This window comes from Salvelinus fontinalis, chromosome 25 (assembly GCF_029448725.1).
Source record: "Salvelinus fontinalis isolate EN_2023a chromosome 25, ASM2944872v1, whole genome shotgun sequence".
Lineage (NCBI taxonomy): Eukaryota > Metazoa > Chordata > Actinopteri > Salmoniformes > Salmonidae > Salvelinus > Salvelinus fontinalis.
Window position 1 is genome coordinate 24,110,702 of NC_074689.1, and position 16,430 is coordinate 24,127,131.

The window sequence follows — 16,430 nt, forward strand, 5'->3', positions numbered from 1 at the left end:
CAAGCACTGTGATCCAGTGCCTTAGACTGCTGCGCCACTCGGGAGTTACCTTTTACACTTTACTCAGACAGTTGGAAACAGAGGGGGAGACAGGAAAGTAGGACAATATAGGAAGGGTGGACGCAGGGCTTGAAACCTGGTCTCCGGTGGGGAGCAGTATGTGACGGGCTGGGAGTGTTACCGCTAGCTGTAAGCCATTGTAATCACTACAAGCATCTCATCAGAGTACAACTAACCGACACAGTGAGGTATTGGCTTTGTAGCAGCAGTGCAGCTTGGCGCCGTCCATCTTGGCAGTAGGTGAGGTCTCCATCTCGCTCTTGGTGGGGGGGTGGGCGCTGCCAAGGAAGCACTGCCACAGAGGGTCCTGGGGCAGTGGCTGGCTGCCACACTCATCGATCAGGCCCTCCATAATCTCGTGCTCCGTCGTCATGGTGCGCAGGATACGCCGGCACGCCACCTGGCAGTGGGGCTCATCGGCCCGGTCGCAGCAGTACAGGCCTGGACGGACAGACAGATATTGACTTTTCCACACTTTGTTAGATTACAGCCTTATTCTAAAATTGATTAAATTACATTTTTCCTCATCGATCTACACACAATGCCCCATTATGACAAAGGAAAAACAGGTTGTAAGACATTTTTTGCAAATATATTAAAAATAAAAACCAGAAATACCTTATCTACATAAGTATTCAGACCCTTTGCTATGAGACTCGGAATTGAGCTGAGGTGCATCCTGTTTCCATTGATCATCCTTGAGATGTTTCTACAACTTGATTGGAGCCCACCTGTAGTAATTTCAATTGATTGGACATGATTTGGAATGGGACACAACTATATAAGGTCCCACAGTTGACACTACATGTCAGAGCAAAAACCAAGCCATGAGGTTGAAGGAATTATCCGTAGAGCTCCGAGACAGGATTGTGTCGAGGGACAGATCTGGGGAAGGGTACCAACAAATGTCTTCCTAGAGCTGGCTGCCAGGCCAAACTAAGTCATCAGGGAAGAAGGGCTTTGGTCAGGGAAGTGATCAAGAACCCGATGGTCACTCTGACAGAGCTCCAGAGTTCCTCTGTGGAGATGGGAGAACCTTCCAGAAGGACAACAATCTCTGCAGCACTCCACCAATCAGGCCTTTATGGTAAATTAAATCAAATATTATTTGCACCGAATACGACAATGTAGTTTTTCAGTAAAGCGGCCAGACGGAAGCCACTCTTCAGTAAAAAACACATGACAGTCTGCATGGAGTTTGCCAAAAGGCACCTAAAGGACTCAGACCATGAGAAACAATATTCTCTGGTCTGATGAAACCAAGATTGAACTCTTTGGCCTGAATGCCAAGTGACTAGTCTGGAGGAAACCTGGTACCATCCCTTCGGTGAAGCATGTTGTTGGCAGCATCATGCTGTGGGACTCAGTGTCAGGGACTGGGAGACTAGTCAGGATCGAGGGAAAAATCAACAGAGGAAAGTACAGAGAGATCCTTATGAAAACCTGCTGCAGAGTGCTCAGGACCTCAGATTGGGGTGAAGGTTCACCTTCCAACAGGAAATCACCCTAAGCACACAGCCAAGACAACGCAGGAGTGGCTTCGGGACAAGTTTCTGAATGTCCTTGAATTGGCCCAGCCAGAACCCGGACTTGAACCCGATCGAACATCTCTGTAGAGACCTGAAAATAGCTGTGCTGCGACGCTCCCCATCCAGCCTGACAGAGCTTGAGAGGATATGCAGAGAATAATGGGAGAAACTCCCTAAATACAGGTGTGCCAAGCTTGTAGCGTCATACCCAAGAGGCTGTAATCGCTGCCAAAGGTGCTTCAACAAAGTATTGAGTAAAGGGTTTGAATACTTACGTAAATGTGATATTTCATTTAGTATTTTTAATACATTTGCAAAAATCTCTAAATAACTGTTTTTCCTTTGTCATAATGGGATATTATGTTGATGAGGACATTTTTTTAAATCCATTTAAGAATAAGGCTGTAACGTAACAAAATGTGGAAAAAGTCAAGGGGTCTGAATACTTTCCGAATGCACTGTACCAAGTCATAGCCAGTGATTGGAGGAATGCAACACAGAAACAAGATACACACTGGATATGGGGCTGCTGATAGGTCAGTATTAGATATACTCACTGTCTATTGGGCTCCTGATTGGGTAGGACTTGGTGTAGTTGCCCACACAGCCAATGAGCTCGGGGCTGATGCTCTGGCAGTATTCCTTGACAGCCTTGATTTGCGAGACGGTGGGGGAGGAGTCTGTCCGGAAGATGGCCTGGCAGTACTCTCTGCAGTTGGTGTGTCTCCCTGCATAGCCGCAGCACACCGAGCCCACTGACACAGCACACACACACACACACACACGCACACGCACACACACACACACACACACACACACACACACACACACACACACACACACACACACACACACACACACACACACAACACACACAGTTACAATATGCTTTCCATTCACTTCAATGGAATAGTAAATATCATTAAGGCTATTTAGGCTATTTTTGTCTTGAAGTAGCCTTTAGCTTCATAAAATAGATGACAGACATTGCAAACATGATCAACATTCAAACATGAGGAGTTAATTAGAATACAATACAGTAGACTTCCAGGATTTCCTAGAGAATGGTCTGATTAAATATGCATGGTGAACATTGGAGGTGATCTCCAGCTGCTAGACTTCAGGAAGTGCAGGACCTTACATCCTCAAAATCCGCCCAAAGGTGTGTCTGCAGGGCAGTTGAACACCAATGCGTTGCAGCTCCTAATACAAATAAGGGATTCCTCGGCTGACTGACTGATTAAATAATTTATGCCGACCAAAGGCACGTAAACATGGCTCATAAAGCAGTGCTGATTTCATGTTTATTCATTTTACATAGACATTTTTTTGTCATTTAGCAGATGCTCTTATCCAGAGCAACTTACAGTCCTGAATGCACACATTTCCATACTTTTTCATACTGGTCCACGGTGGGAATCGAACCCACAACACTGGCGTTGCAAGCGCCATGCTGTACCAACTGAGCCATGTCACTCTGATTGGTGCACTTGGGTTAGCATCTTGTTGTCGAGAATGTTGGAAACTTACTCTCATTTTTGGTGATACAGCTGTGCAGTGGTTTCTGTAAAAGACAAGAAAAACACTTTTGTGACCTAACATACCATTATTGAGCAACCATTGTTGAACACCCATTATTGAGCACCCATTATTGAGCACCCATTATTGAACACCCATTGTTGAACACCCATTATTGAGCACCCATTATTGAACACCCATTGTTGAACAACCATTATTTAACACCCATTATTGAACCCCCATTATTTAACACCCATTATTGAACACCCATTATTGAACACCCATTATTGAACACCCATTGTTGAACAACCATTATTGAGTCAGCTCTATTCATGACATTTCTATCTGAAATATTCTGAACCCGTTCCTCTTTTCTCTCTATGGAGACCTCATCCACTGTCCTCAGTACAGTTAACATCTGTCCTGTCCTCAGTACAGTTAACATCTGTCCTGTCCTCAGTACAGTTAACATCTGTCCTGTCCTCAGTACAGTTAACATCTGTCCTGTCCTCAGTACAGTTAACATCTGTCCTGTCCTCAGTACAGTTAACATCTGTCCTGTCCTCAGTACAGTTAACATCTGTCCTGTCCTCAGTACAGTTAACATCTGTCCTGTCCTCAGTACAGTTAACATCTGTCCTGTCCTCAGTACAGTTAACATCTGTCCTGTCCTCAGTACAGTTAACATCTGTCCTGTCCTCAGTACAGTTAACATCTGTCCTGTCCTCAGTACAGTTAACATCTGTCCTGTCCTCAGTACAGTTAACATCTGCATCAGAAAACTCACTGTCCTGTCCTCAGTACAGTTAACATCTGCATCAGAAAACTCACTGTCCTGTCCTCAGTACAGTTAACATCTGCATCAGAAAACTCACTGTCCTGTCCTCAGTACAGTTAACATCTGCATCAGAAAACTCACTGTCCTGTCCTCAGTACAGTTAACATCTGCATCAGAAAACTCACTGTCCTGTCCTCAGTACAGTTAACATCTGTCCTGTCCTCAGTACAGTTAACATCTGCATCAGAAAACTCACTGTCCTGTCCTCAGTACAGTTAACATCTGTCCTGTCCTCAGTACAGTTAACATCTGCATCAGAAAACTCACTGTCCTGTCCTCAGTACAGTTAACATCTGTCCTGTCCTCAGTACAGTTAACATCTGCATCAGAAAACTCACTGTCCTGTCCTCAGTACAGTTAACATCTGCATCAGAAAACTCACTGTCCTGTCCTCAGTACAGTTAACACCTGCATCAGAAAACTCACTGTCCTGTCCTCAGTACAGTTAACACCTGCATCAGAAAACTCACTGTCCTGTCCTCAGTACAGTTAACACCTGCATCAGAAAACTCACTGTCCTGTCCTCAGTACAGTTAACACCTGCATCAGAAAACTCACTGTCCTGTCCTCAGTACAGTTAACACCTGCATCAGAAAACTCACTGTCCTGTCCTCAGTACAGTTAACATCTGTCCTGTCCTCAGTACAGTTAACACCTGCATCAGAAAACTCACTGTCCTGTCCTCAGTACAGTTAACATCTGCATGAGAAAACTCACTGTCCTGTCCTCAGTACAGTTAACATCTGCATCAGAAAACTCACTGTCCTGTCCTCAGTACAGTTAACATCTGTCCTGTCCTCAGTACAGTTAACATCTGCATCAGAAAACTCACTGTCCTGTCCTCAGTACAGTTAACATCTGCATCAGAAAACTCACTGTCCTGTCCTCAGTACAGTTAACATCTGCATCAGAAAACTCACTGTCCTGTCCTCAGTACAGTTAACATCTGCATCAGAAAACTCACTGTCCTGTCCTCAGTACAGTTAACACCTGCATCAGAAAACTCACTGTCCTGTCCTCAGTACAGTTAACACCTGCATCAGAAAACTCACTGTCCTGTCCTCAGTACAGTTAACATCTGTCCTGTCCTCAGTACAGTTAACATCTGCATCAGAAAACTCACTGTCCTGTCCTCAGTACAGTTAACATCTGCATCAGAAAACTCACTGTCCTGTCCTCAGTACAGTTAACATCTGCATCAGAAAACTCACTGTCCTGTCCTCAGTACAGTTAACATCTGCATCAGAAAACTCACTGTCCTGTCCTCAGTACAGTTAACATCTGCATCAGAAAACTCACTGTCCTGTCCTCAGTACAGTTAACATCTGCATCAGAAAACTCACTGTCCTGTCCTCAGTACAGTTAAACCTGCATGAGAAATCTCACTGTCCTGTCCTCAGTACAGTTAAACCTGCATCAGAAATCTCACGGCTTCTTTCCATCAAAACGATAAAAGACCATAAAGGACCATAAAAGACCATAAAGGACCATAAAAGACCATAAAGGACCATAAAGGCCAGTGCTGCTGCGTGCTTTGCCTCCTGCAGCAACGATTCATGAAAGGGCAAGATGAAAGAGGCCAGTGCCTTATTAAAGCTGGGGAGGGGAGTTTGGTCGTGGTCCAAACTAAACATTAACAAACAAAACACTTAGTTTTTTGTTTGTTTGGAATGATGAGGCGAGACAGATGAAAGGAGTCCTCTGCTAGCACGTCGCTAGGCTACGCTAGGCTAAGCTAATTGCTATGCTATTCTACGCTAATAGCTAAGCTATGCTACACTAATAGCTAAGGTAAGCCAGAGCCATATACATGTAAACATTAGGAACACCTTTTTTTTGCCCTCAGAACAGCCTCAATTCGTCAGGGCATGAACTCTACAAGGTGTTGAAAGTGTTCCACAAGGATGCTGGTCCATGTTGACTCTAATGCTTCCCATAGTTGTGTCAAGATGGCTGGATGTCCTTTGGGTGGTCGACCATACTTTGTACACACCGGAAACTGTTTAGAGTGAAAAAACCCAGCAACGTTGTAGTTCTTGACTCAAACCCGTGTGCCTGGCACCTACTACCATACCCAGTTCAAAGCCACTTAAATGTGTTTTGCTTATTCACCCTCTGAATGGCACACATACACAATCTATGTCTCAATTGTCTCAAGGTTTATAAATAATTTGTTAACTTGTCTCCTCCCCTTCATCTAAACTGATTGAAGTGGATTTAACAGATGATAATTAACGCTTCTGCGTTCTGATGTTTATTTATGATAGTTTTCTAAACCTATGAAGATGTCCAGTGAAAGCAGAAAATATCCCTGGTCGTCCCTACTGGCTCTGATCTGGAGGACTCATTAAACAGAGAACATCCCTGGTCGTCCCTACTGCCTCTGATCTGGAGGACTCACTAAACAGAGAACATCCCTGGTCATCCCTACTGCCTCTGATCTGGAGGACTCACTAAACAGAGAACATTCCTGGTCATCCCTACTGCCTCTGATCTGGAGGACTCACTAAACAGAGAACATCCCTGGTCATCCCTACTGCCTCTGATCTGGAGGACTCACTAAACAGAGAACATCCCTGGTCGTCCCTACTGCCTCTGATCTGGAGGACACACTAAACAGAGAACATTCCTGGTCATCCCTACTGCCTCTGATCTGGAGGACACACTAAACAGAGAACATTCCTGGTCATCCCTACTGCCTCTGATCTGGAGGACTCACTAAACAGAGAACATCCCTGGTCATCCCTACTGCCTCTGATCTGGAGGACTCACTAAACAGAGAACATCCCTGGTCATCCCTACTGCCTCTGATCTGGAGGACACACTAAACAGAGAACATTCCTGGTCATCCCCAATCTGGCAAAGCTGTCCATTTTTTGGTCCTTAAATGAAACTGGTATATATTTGTATTCATCACAATTTTCTTCAACCAATTTTTATCTTTAATGCAGGGCCAACAGACAAGTTCCCTGATTTTTTCCCATTCCACTGGCCTCTTCCATTTTTGCAGTAATGCTGCAATTAGTTGGTTGTAATTTTGTGTAGAGCAGACATTTCTATATATGTGTGTTAGCTGAATGTATGATATAACTTCACCAGTCCTATTTATGATATCATTTACAAAGATTTTACCTTTTTTAAACAATTTATCAAAAAATAATGGTTTTATATCAATTAGTATATTTGACTTTAACCACAATATTTGTTGTATTATTTGTTCTGTCTTTTCTGGTGGATTAAACTGATATTGCAACCAACTTTCTATGGCTTGTTTTAAAAATAGCGATATTTTTGAGATTTTTTCATTTTCAAATAACTGAAAGGGAGAATAAAGGGAAAAAGGCCATTCTTGAACATGGAGTGGGACATTCTTCCTAATTTGCTAGAGGACCAGTTCGGATTTAAGTTGAACTTTTGTCTGACTGATGCCTTTAGTGAGACGTTCAATGCTTTAATATTTAATCATTTCTGTCCTCCGAATTCAGTTTCATTATATAAATAGGCCCTTTTAATTTTGTCTGGCTTGCCGTTCCAAATTAAATGGAATATTTTTTGCCCATATAATTTAAAAAACAGGTTGCTAGGTGTAGGCAACACCATAAGCAAATAGGTAAACTGGGATATGACTAAAGAGTTAATCAGGGTAAACTGGGATATGACTAAAGAGTTAATCAGGGTAACTGGGATATGACTAAAGAATTAATCAGGGTAAACTGGGATATAACTAAGGAGTTAATCAGGGTAAACTGGGATATAACTCAGGAGTTAATCAGAGTGATTTTTCCACAAAAATACAGGTATTTTCCTTTCCATGGTAGCAAGATCTTATCTATTTTTGCTAACTTCCTATAAAAATGTATTGGAGTGAGATAATTTCTTTCTTTCAGGATATGTACACCAAGTATGTCCACATCCCCGTCAGACCAAACTACATGCTAATGTAAAAGTTGTATTTTTTAGTGATCCAATGCATAACATAATACATGTATCATCATTTGGTTTTAATCCAGAGAGGTTAGGAAAAGTATCTAGATCCTCTATGAGGCTTTGGATGGATCCAAATTTGTGGATTTAAAAGGAAACATGAATCATCAGCGTATAATGACACCTTTGTTTTATGCCCTGAATTTCTAGCCCCTTGATATTATTGTTGGATCTGATTTTAACAGCTAACATTTTGATGACAATAATACATAGATATGCCAATAGTGGACAACCTTGTTTTACTCCTCTTGACAGTTTAATACTTTCTGAGAAGTAGCCATTATTTACTTTATTACACCTATGGTTATTATACATAACTTTAACCCATTTTATAAGAGATTCTCCAAAATTGGAATATTCCAGACATTTATATATAAACTCCAGTTATACTCTATCAAAGGCCTTTTCAAAGTCAGCTATGAATACCAGGCCTGGTTTCCCAGATTTTTCATAGTGTTCTATTGTTTCCAGTACTTGTCTTATATTATCTCCAATGTATCGTCCATGTCAATAACCTGTCTGATTAGCATGAATAATATCCGACATTACCTTTTCAATTCTATGCGCTAAGCATTTTGCTAGAATTTTTGCATCACAACACTGAAGTGTAAGAGGCCTCCAATTTTTTAAATGGACTGGATCTTTATATTTACCACTTAGATCCCGTTTCAGTAATAATGAAATCAGACCCATCTTGTTGAGTGCTCAAAAATCTACCATTTACATAGGAGTGGTTAAAACATGCTAATAATGGTCCTCTGAGTATATCTAAAAAGGTTTGGTAAGCCTCTACTGGTATGTCCTGGAGCTTTCCTGGCTTTAATTGCATGAAGAAGTTCCTCCTCTGTAATTTGGCCTTCACATGAGTATTTCTGTACAGTTGTTAATTTGACCTTCACATGAGTATTTCATTTACACTTTACATTTAAGTCATTTAGCAGACGCTCTTATCCAGAGCGACTTACAAATTGGAAAGTTCTGTACAGTATTTCTGTACAGTTGTTAATTTGACATTATCCATAGAAAAAAAATCCATACAATTAACTTTGGTTAGTGGAGATGGAGAATAAAACAAAAACATATGCTTAAAGTACTTTACTTCCTCTTTCAAAATATTGTTTGGTGAATCATGGGCGACTCCGTCATATGTAATAAGTTCCAGTACAAATCTTTTGGTAGCATTTCTATGTTAAAGATTAAAAAATTATTGTTGTGCATATTCCATCCAGTTCGCTTTTTTTGGGGTAATATATTACACTAGATCTTTCTTGAATAAGTTCCTCCATTTCCTTTAACTTATTCTGAGCCTCTATGGTACAGTTTTTATTGCTATCTACCTGTACTGTTAGTCCTTGCATTTCCTTTGTTAATATGGACCTATTTGACCTAAATTGCTTTTGTTTTAGAGATGAGTACTGAATTGCATGGCCTCTAAAGGAACATTTAAAGTGTCCAATACAATAAGGGGATCTGCTCTACCTACAGCATGTTGTGTCAGAAAAAGTCAGTTATAAATTATTCTGTTCTAGTTAAAAACAAGTTATCATCCAATAGGCTTTGAATACATTTCCAATATCCTCGCCCACGTGGAAATTCTGTAAGATTAATATATATGCCAATTATTTGATGGTCCGCATTCTGTCCCCAATCAACAGTTTTTGAACTTTTGGTGCCAGAGAGAATGGCATTCGGATCAAAATTACCGTTAATTTATATCATCACCCCTTTTGAATTTCTTTGCCCATGGGAGAAATATACCCCCCCCCCCCCCCAGTACTTTTGGTAATTATGGTAATTTCACCAACTGCCATAATGTCACGCCCTGGCCTTAGTATTATTTGTTTTCTTTATTATTTTAGTTAGGTCAGGGTGTGACATGGGGTATGTGTGTGTTTGGGGGTATTTATATGGTAGAGGTGGTGTTGGTGGTAGTGTATGGGTTTGTGTTGAGTGTATGTATCTAGCTGTGTCTATGGGTGTGTAGTTTTCTAGGAAAGTCTATGGTTGCCTGAATGGGTTCTCAATTAGAGACAGCTGGTTTCGGTTGTCTCTAATTGGGAACCATATTTAAGGCTGCCATAGGCTTTAGCTGTTTGTGGGTCATTGTATATGTATATGTCGACGTAAGTAGTTTGTGTGTGAACTTGCGTTTGAAGTTTCACGTTTGTTGTTTTTTGTTAGTGTTGTTTAAGTGTTTCGTAATCATCTTCGTCGTTATAAATAAAGAAGATGTATTCATATCATGTTGCGCCTTGGTCCTCTCATTCATGTCAACACGATCGTGACACATAATGGGATACAAGTTCAAAATCTATTTATCATAATATATGTTTGTAAACTCACCATTAAAAAGTAGCATAGTGATTGAGTGTCCATATAGCTTGCATTGCTACTAAGAAAACCTTCAATTGTTCACCACTATTCGACCCGCTAAAACCCCTCCTCATCCGAGTTGGGTTGTGTATACCTAGCGACCGGCAGACCACCCCCGTCCCCCCAAATCCCAGGGCCCCCATGACACCTGGACCCATCCTTGGAAAAGAGCAAACAGTGCCACCCACAGAACAGAAGCAGATCAACCGCCCAAATCATTTCCATCGCTCCCGTACTGTTACATCACAAACAATTCAATAATAAAGTTCTATATGGTCACTAAAGTGGCGGCCGTTTAAAAACTTGGCCTGACTCTCTCTCTCTCTCATATATATATATATGGCTCTGAGCTAAGCCATCTTCTTAGCGGGAGTAGATGAGTTCACTCCTCTCCTCCTTTGACAAGACAGGCTCCAATCAGAGCTTAGATAATGACCTTGCTTTAAACCAGTGGTATTCAAACTTTTTCAGCGGAGACCATATTTTTTTGCAAACATTAAATAGCCTTCAATACATTACAATTTTATCTCTATTCTCAAAATGAATACATTTACTTAATACATGCATATTTTTCAAACGATCTCAAAAACGTTTGTATATTGATCCATACAATAATCTATACTCTTAATTGTTTGAAAAAAAAAAAATTGTATTTTATAAAAATGTTATTAGCTTACTCGGGGGTAATTGAATACTACTGCTTTAGAGTGCTACACGGACAGGAAATAAACTCATAAAGAGGGTTGGGGAGGAGGACACTGCTGAGATGGACCGCAGAGAAGTAGCGCTTGCTTTATCCCGTCAAACAGCACTGAGGTTTTAACCTGTTGAGGATGGGGGCGCTGTTGTCACTATTTATGCTAATCGTGTAATTTTTGAAACGGCTTCCCACAAAATTCTTGATCGTACAATATGCATATTATTATTATTATTATTGGATAGAAAACAGTCTATAGTTTCTATAGGAGTTGAAATTTTGTCTCTAAGTGGAACAGAACCCATTCTACAGCAATTTCCCTGACATGGAGTCAGATTTCAGAAATGTTGGCCCCTGATCTGGAGTCAGTTAAAAGGCCGCAGTTATTGCTATGAGTATACGGACACTGCTTACGTCTTCCCCTGGATGCCTTTACGTGATGACGATTTGAATGGGGTCGATTGTGCGTTCACAGGCACTACAAATTAAAAAACCCTGTAGCTAGGAACTCTTTTCTTGCTGCGTAATGCGCCTGGAGGACATCGACCCGCACTTGTTCCAAGCATTAGTGGAGGGAGTAATATTACTCTGGTCATGTTTCTACTCGTTATGGGAGTTAAAAACATCATAAGGTAGTTAATTTAAAGCGTTTTATAGCAATTTATATCCGTTTAGTGCGATTTTGGGACATTTATTTCTGAAACGCTGTGAATTGCTGGGCACGCTTCCAGTTCATCCCGAACGCAGTTGGCATTTCCACATGGCAAGAGGACAGCTTTCCACCAAAAGACGATTAGACCCAAGAAAGGATCCTTTGCCCAAGATACTGATGGAAGAACAGCTCAAGGTAGGACATTTTTATTATGATAAATCGTGTTTCTGTCGAAAAATGTTAGTGGCTTAGGACGCCATGTTTTTTGACGTAGCTTCGCTTGGCGCAAACTGTATTGAAAAGTAAGGATAATTTAAAAAATGTAATTCCGCGATTGTATTAAGAATTAAATTGTCTATCAATCCCTGTCCACCCTATATTTTTTAGTCACGTTTATGAGTATTTATGTATAAGAGTAGATCACTGTCTAATATGGCGCACGGACATTTTCTCACCAGCTGGGCTAAATATAAACATTTTCGATCAAACTCTATATGGATTGTGTAATATGATGTTACAGGAGTGTCATCTGAAGAATTCTGAGAAGGTTAGTGAAAAAATTAATATATTTTGGCGATGTTGACGTTATCGCTCACTTTGGCTAGAATCAATGCTGGGCTGCTATGTGCTATGTGCTATGCTAATATAACGATTTATTGTGTTTTCGCTGTAAGACACTTAGAAAATCTGAAATATTGTCTGTATTCACAGGATCTGTGTCTTTCGATTAGTGTATGCTGTGTATTTTTACGAAATGTTTGATGATTAGTAAGTAGGTAAACACGTTGCTCTATGTAGTTATTCTAGTCCATTTGTGACGGTGGGTGCAATTGTAACCTATGCCATCTACCTGAAATATGCACTTTTTTCTAACAAAACCTATCCCATACCATAAATATGTTATCAGACTGTCATCTGATGAGTTTTTTTCTTGGTTAGGGGCTATAAATATCTTAGTTTAGCCAAATTGGTGATAGCTACTGGTGTTGGTGGACAAATAAAAGATGGTGGATTATGCTAATGTGTTTTTAGGTAATAGATGTACATCTTTACATATTGTGTCTTCCCTGTAAAACATTTTAAAAATCGGACATGTTGGCTGGATTCACAAGATCTGTGTCTTTCATTAGCTGTATTGGACTTTATGGTGTGAAAGTTAAATATTTTAAAAAAATATTTTTTTTGAATTTCGCGGCACTGGTTTTTCAGTGGGGGTGGGGGGGGAGTGCCGCTAGCGGCACCCTCATCCTAGACAGGTTAAAGGCCAGGGAAAGGCAGCCAGAGACTACATACAGTCTTTCAAAGTCAACAGTATGTGTGTGTCACGACTTCCGCCGAAGTCGGTCCCTCTCCTTGTTCGGGCGGTGTTCGGCGGTCGACGTCACCAGCCTTCTAGCCACCGCCGATACACTTTTCATTTTCCATTTGTTTTGTCTATGTCTTACAAACCTGCTTTCACTCACCCAATTACCTGTTTATTATTTAGACCCACATAGATCCTTACAGAATCACTCACCTCGTATGGAGTCAGCAGGAGCAGACGCCCTCACAGTTGCAGTGAAGGAGCGCGTTCAGCAGCACGCGACCATGTTACAACGTCTGGGCACAGCCATGGATCGCGTGCTGCAGACGATGGATCGTTGGGAGAGAAGAGAAGGTTTTCCAGCGCCTCCACCAGCCCCACTACAACAGGTCCCACTGTCCACCCCTCTTCAACCTGGTCCCAGCGGGATTCGACTCGCGCTCCGGAGGGAGTATGATGGGACGGCTGCCGGTTGCCTGGGGTTTCTACTACAGTTGGAGCTCTACCTGGCGACCGTCCACCTGGCTCCTTCGGGGCATGAGAGTGTGTCCGCCCTCGTCTCCTGCCTCTCTGGCAAAGTCCTGGAGTGGGCCAACGCCGTATGGAGTGACGGAGACGCGGACCATTACGCAGAGTTCACCCGCAACTTTCGGGCAGTGTTCGACCACCCGCCCGAGGGTCGACCGGCGGGTGAACGTCTGTTCCACCTAAGGCAGGGAACGAGGAGCGCACAGGATTTCGCCTTGGACATCCGGACCCTGGCCGCCAGCGCGGGATGGAACGACAGGGCCCTGATCGATCACTACCGGTGCAGTCTGCGCAAGGACGTCCGTCGGGAGTTGGCCTGCCTAGACACCTCCCTCACATTGGACCAGCTGATGGACATGTCCATCCGGCTGGACAACCTGCTGACTGCCCGCGGACGTCTGGATCGGGACCTGTCAGTTCCATCCCCCAGTACCTCCGCTCCGACGCCCATGGAGCTGGGAGGTGCTGCACTCAGTGCGACCGGAGGAGGGGCCATTCCCTGCACCATCTGTGGCCGCAGAGGGCACACTGCTGGTCGGTGCGGGGGGGGGGGGGGGGGGGGGGGGGTTCCTCAGGGTGTCGGGGCAGCAGGCAGGGCACTATCGTGTCACCCCAGGTGAGTCGGCACCAGGCTCACCCAGAGTCCCCTGTTGCTCACTTGTATATGTTTATTTCATTTCCTGAGTTTCCCCCGCATTCCCAGCATGAGGCGCTAGTAGATTCAGGCGCAGCTGGGAATTTTATTGACCGTTCACTTGCTCATAGTTTAGGGATTCCCCTTGTTCCTGTGGATATGCCTGTGCACACCCTAGATAGTCGACCATTAGGGTCAGGGCTGATTAGGGAGGCCACCGCTCCACTTGACATGGTTACGCAGGAGGGTCATAAGGAGAGAATCAGTCTCTTCCTTATTGATTCTCCTGCGTTTCCCATGGTGCTGGGCCTACCCTGGTTGGCCTGTCATAACCCCACTATTTCGTGGCAACAGAGGGCACTCAAGGGGTGGTCACGAGAGTGCTCAGGGAGGTGTGTGGGGGTTTCCATCGGTGCGACTACGGTGGAAAGTCCAGACCAGGTCTCCACCGTGCGCATCCCCTCAGAATATGCCGATTTGGCTCTCGCCTTCTGTAAGAAGAGGGCGACTAAATTACCACCTCATCGACGGGGGGATTGTGCGATAAATCTTCTGGTAGACGCAGCACTTCCCAGGAGTCACGTGTATCCTCTGTCACAGGCGGAGACGGTGGCTATGGAAACATATGTCTCCGAATCCCCGGGGAAGGAATACATTCGGCCCTCCACTTCACCTGCCTCCTTGAGTTTCTTTTTTGTGAAGAGGAAGGATGGGGGTCTGCGCCCGTGTATTTACTACGGAGGGATCAATCAGATCACAGTGAGGTATAGCTGCTGCCTCTCATCGCCAGTGCAATCGAGTCAATGAACGGGGCGCGCTTCTTCACAAAATTCGATCTCAGGAGTGCTTACAACCTGGTGCGTATCCGGGAGGGGGACGAGTGTAAGACAGCATTTAGTACCACTTCAGGGCACTATGAGTACCTCGTCATGCCGTACGGGTTGATGAATGCTCCATCAGTCTTCCAGGCCTTTGTTGACGAGATTTTCCGGGACCTACACGGGCAGGGTGTATATCAACGGCATTCTGATATACTCCGCTACACACGCCGAGCATGTGTCCCTTCTGCGCAGGGTGCTTGATCGACTGTTGGAGCATGACCTGTACGTCAAGGCTGAGAAATGTCTGTTCTTCCAACAGTCCGTCTCCTTCCTAGGGTACCACATTTCCACTTCAGGGGTGGAGATGGAGAGTGACAGCATTTCAGCCGTGCGTAATTGTCCGACTCCCACCACATTAAAGGAAGTGCAGCGGTTTCTAGGGTTTGCCAACTACTTCCGGAGGTTTATCCGGGGTTTTGGTCAGGGAGCAGCTCCCATTACCTCACTGCTGAAGGGGGGACCGGTGCGGCTGCAGTGGTCGGCTGAGGCGGACAGGGCTTTTGGTCACCTGAAGGCTCTGTTTACCTCGGCTCCCGTGCTGGCTCATCCGGATCCTTCTTTGGCGTTCATAGTGGAGGTGGACGCGTCCGAGGCTGGGATAGGAGCCGCGCTCTCTCAGCGCTCGGGCACGCCACCAAAGCTCCACCCCTGTGCTTTCTTTTCGAAACTATGATGTGGGGGACCGGGAGCTGTTGGCTGCTGTCAAGGCTCTGAAGGCGTGGAGACATTGGCTTGAGGGGGCTAAACACCCTTTTCTCATCTGGACTGACCACCGCAATCTGGAGTATATCCGGGCGGCGAGAAGACTGAACCCTTGCCAGGCAAGGTGGGCAATGTTTTTTACACGTTTTGTTTTCCCTCTATCATACAGACCAGGTTCCCAGAACGCTAAGGCAGACACACTGTCCCGGATGTATGACACAGAGGAGCGGTCCATGGATCATACTCCCATACTTCCATCCTCTTGCCTGGTGGCACCAGTGGGGTGGGAGCTGGACGCGGACATCGAGCGGGCGTTACACACAGAGCCCACTCTCCCCCAGTGTCCAGCTAGGCGCCTGTACGTTCTGTCTGCTGTCCGCGACCGTTTGATCTATTGGGCCCACACGTCACCCTCCTCTGGTAATCCTGGCATCGGTCGGGCGGTGCGTTGCCTTAGTGGGAAGTACTGGTGGTCCACCTTGGCCAAGGACGTGAGGGTTTATGGGTGTGCGCCCAGTGCAAGGCTCTCAGGCACCTGCACAGAGGGAAGTTATAACCCCTACCCGTTCCACAACGGCCGTGGTCGCACCTGTTGGTGGACTTCCTGACAGATCTTCCTCCATCACAGGGTAACCCCATGATCCTGGTCGTTGTGGATCGGTTTTCTAAGTCCTGCCGTCTCCTCCCTTTGCCCCGTCTCCCTACGGCCCTACAGACTGTGGAGGCCCTGT

The 16,430-nt window shown here is 44.3% G+C and overlaps 1 protein-coding gene across 1 annotated transcript in view; it reads right to left on the bottom strand.

Moving 5' to 3' along the window:
* LOC129823005 (reversion-inducing cysteine-rich protein with Kazal motifs-like) overlaps positions 1-16,430 on the bottom strand; it is a 106,714-nt gene that overhangs the window by 35,543 nt on the left and 54,741 nt on the right. Inside the window, exons 7-9 of the mRNA XM_055881658.1 lie at positions 3,120-3,153; positions 2,147-2,344; positions 237-501 (exon numbers count right to left, since the gene is read on the bottom strand). Of these exons, the coding sequence (XP_055737633.1) occupies positions 237-501; positions 2,147-2,344; positions 3,120-3,153 (497 nt within the window). The remainder of the gene's footprint in view (positions 1-236; positions 502-2,146; positions 2,345-3,119; positions 3,154-16,430) is intronic.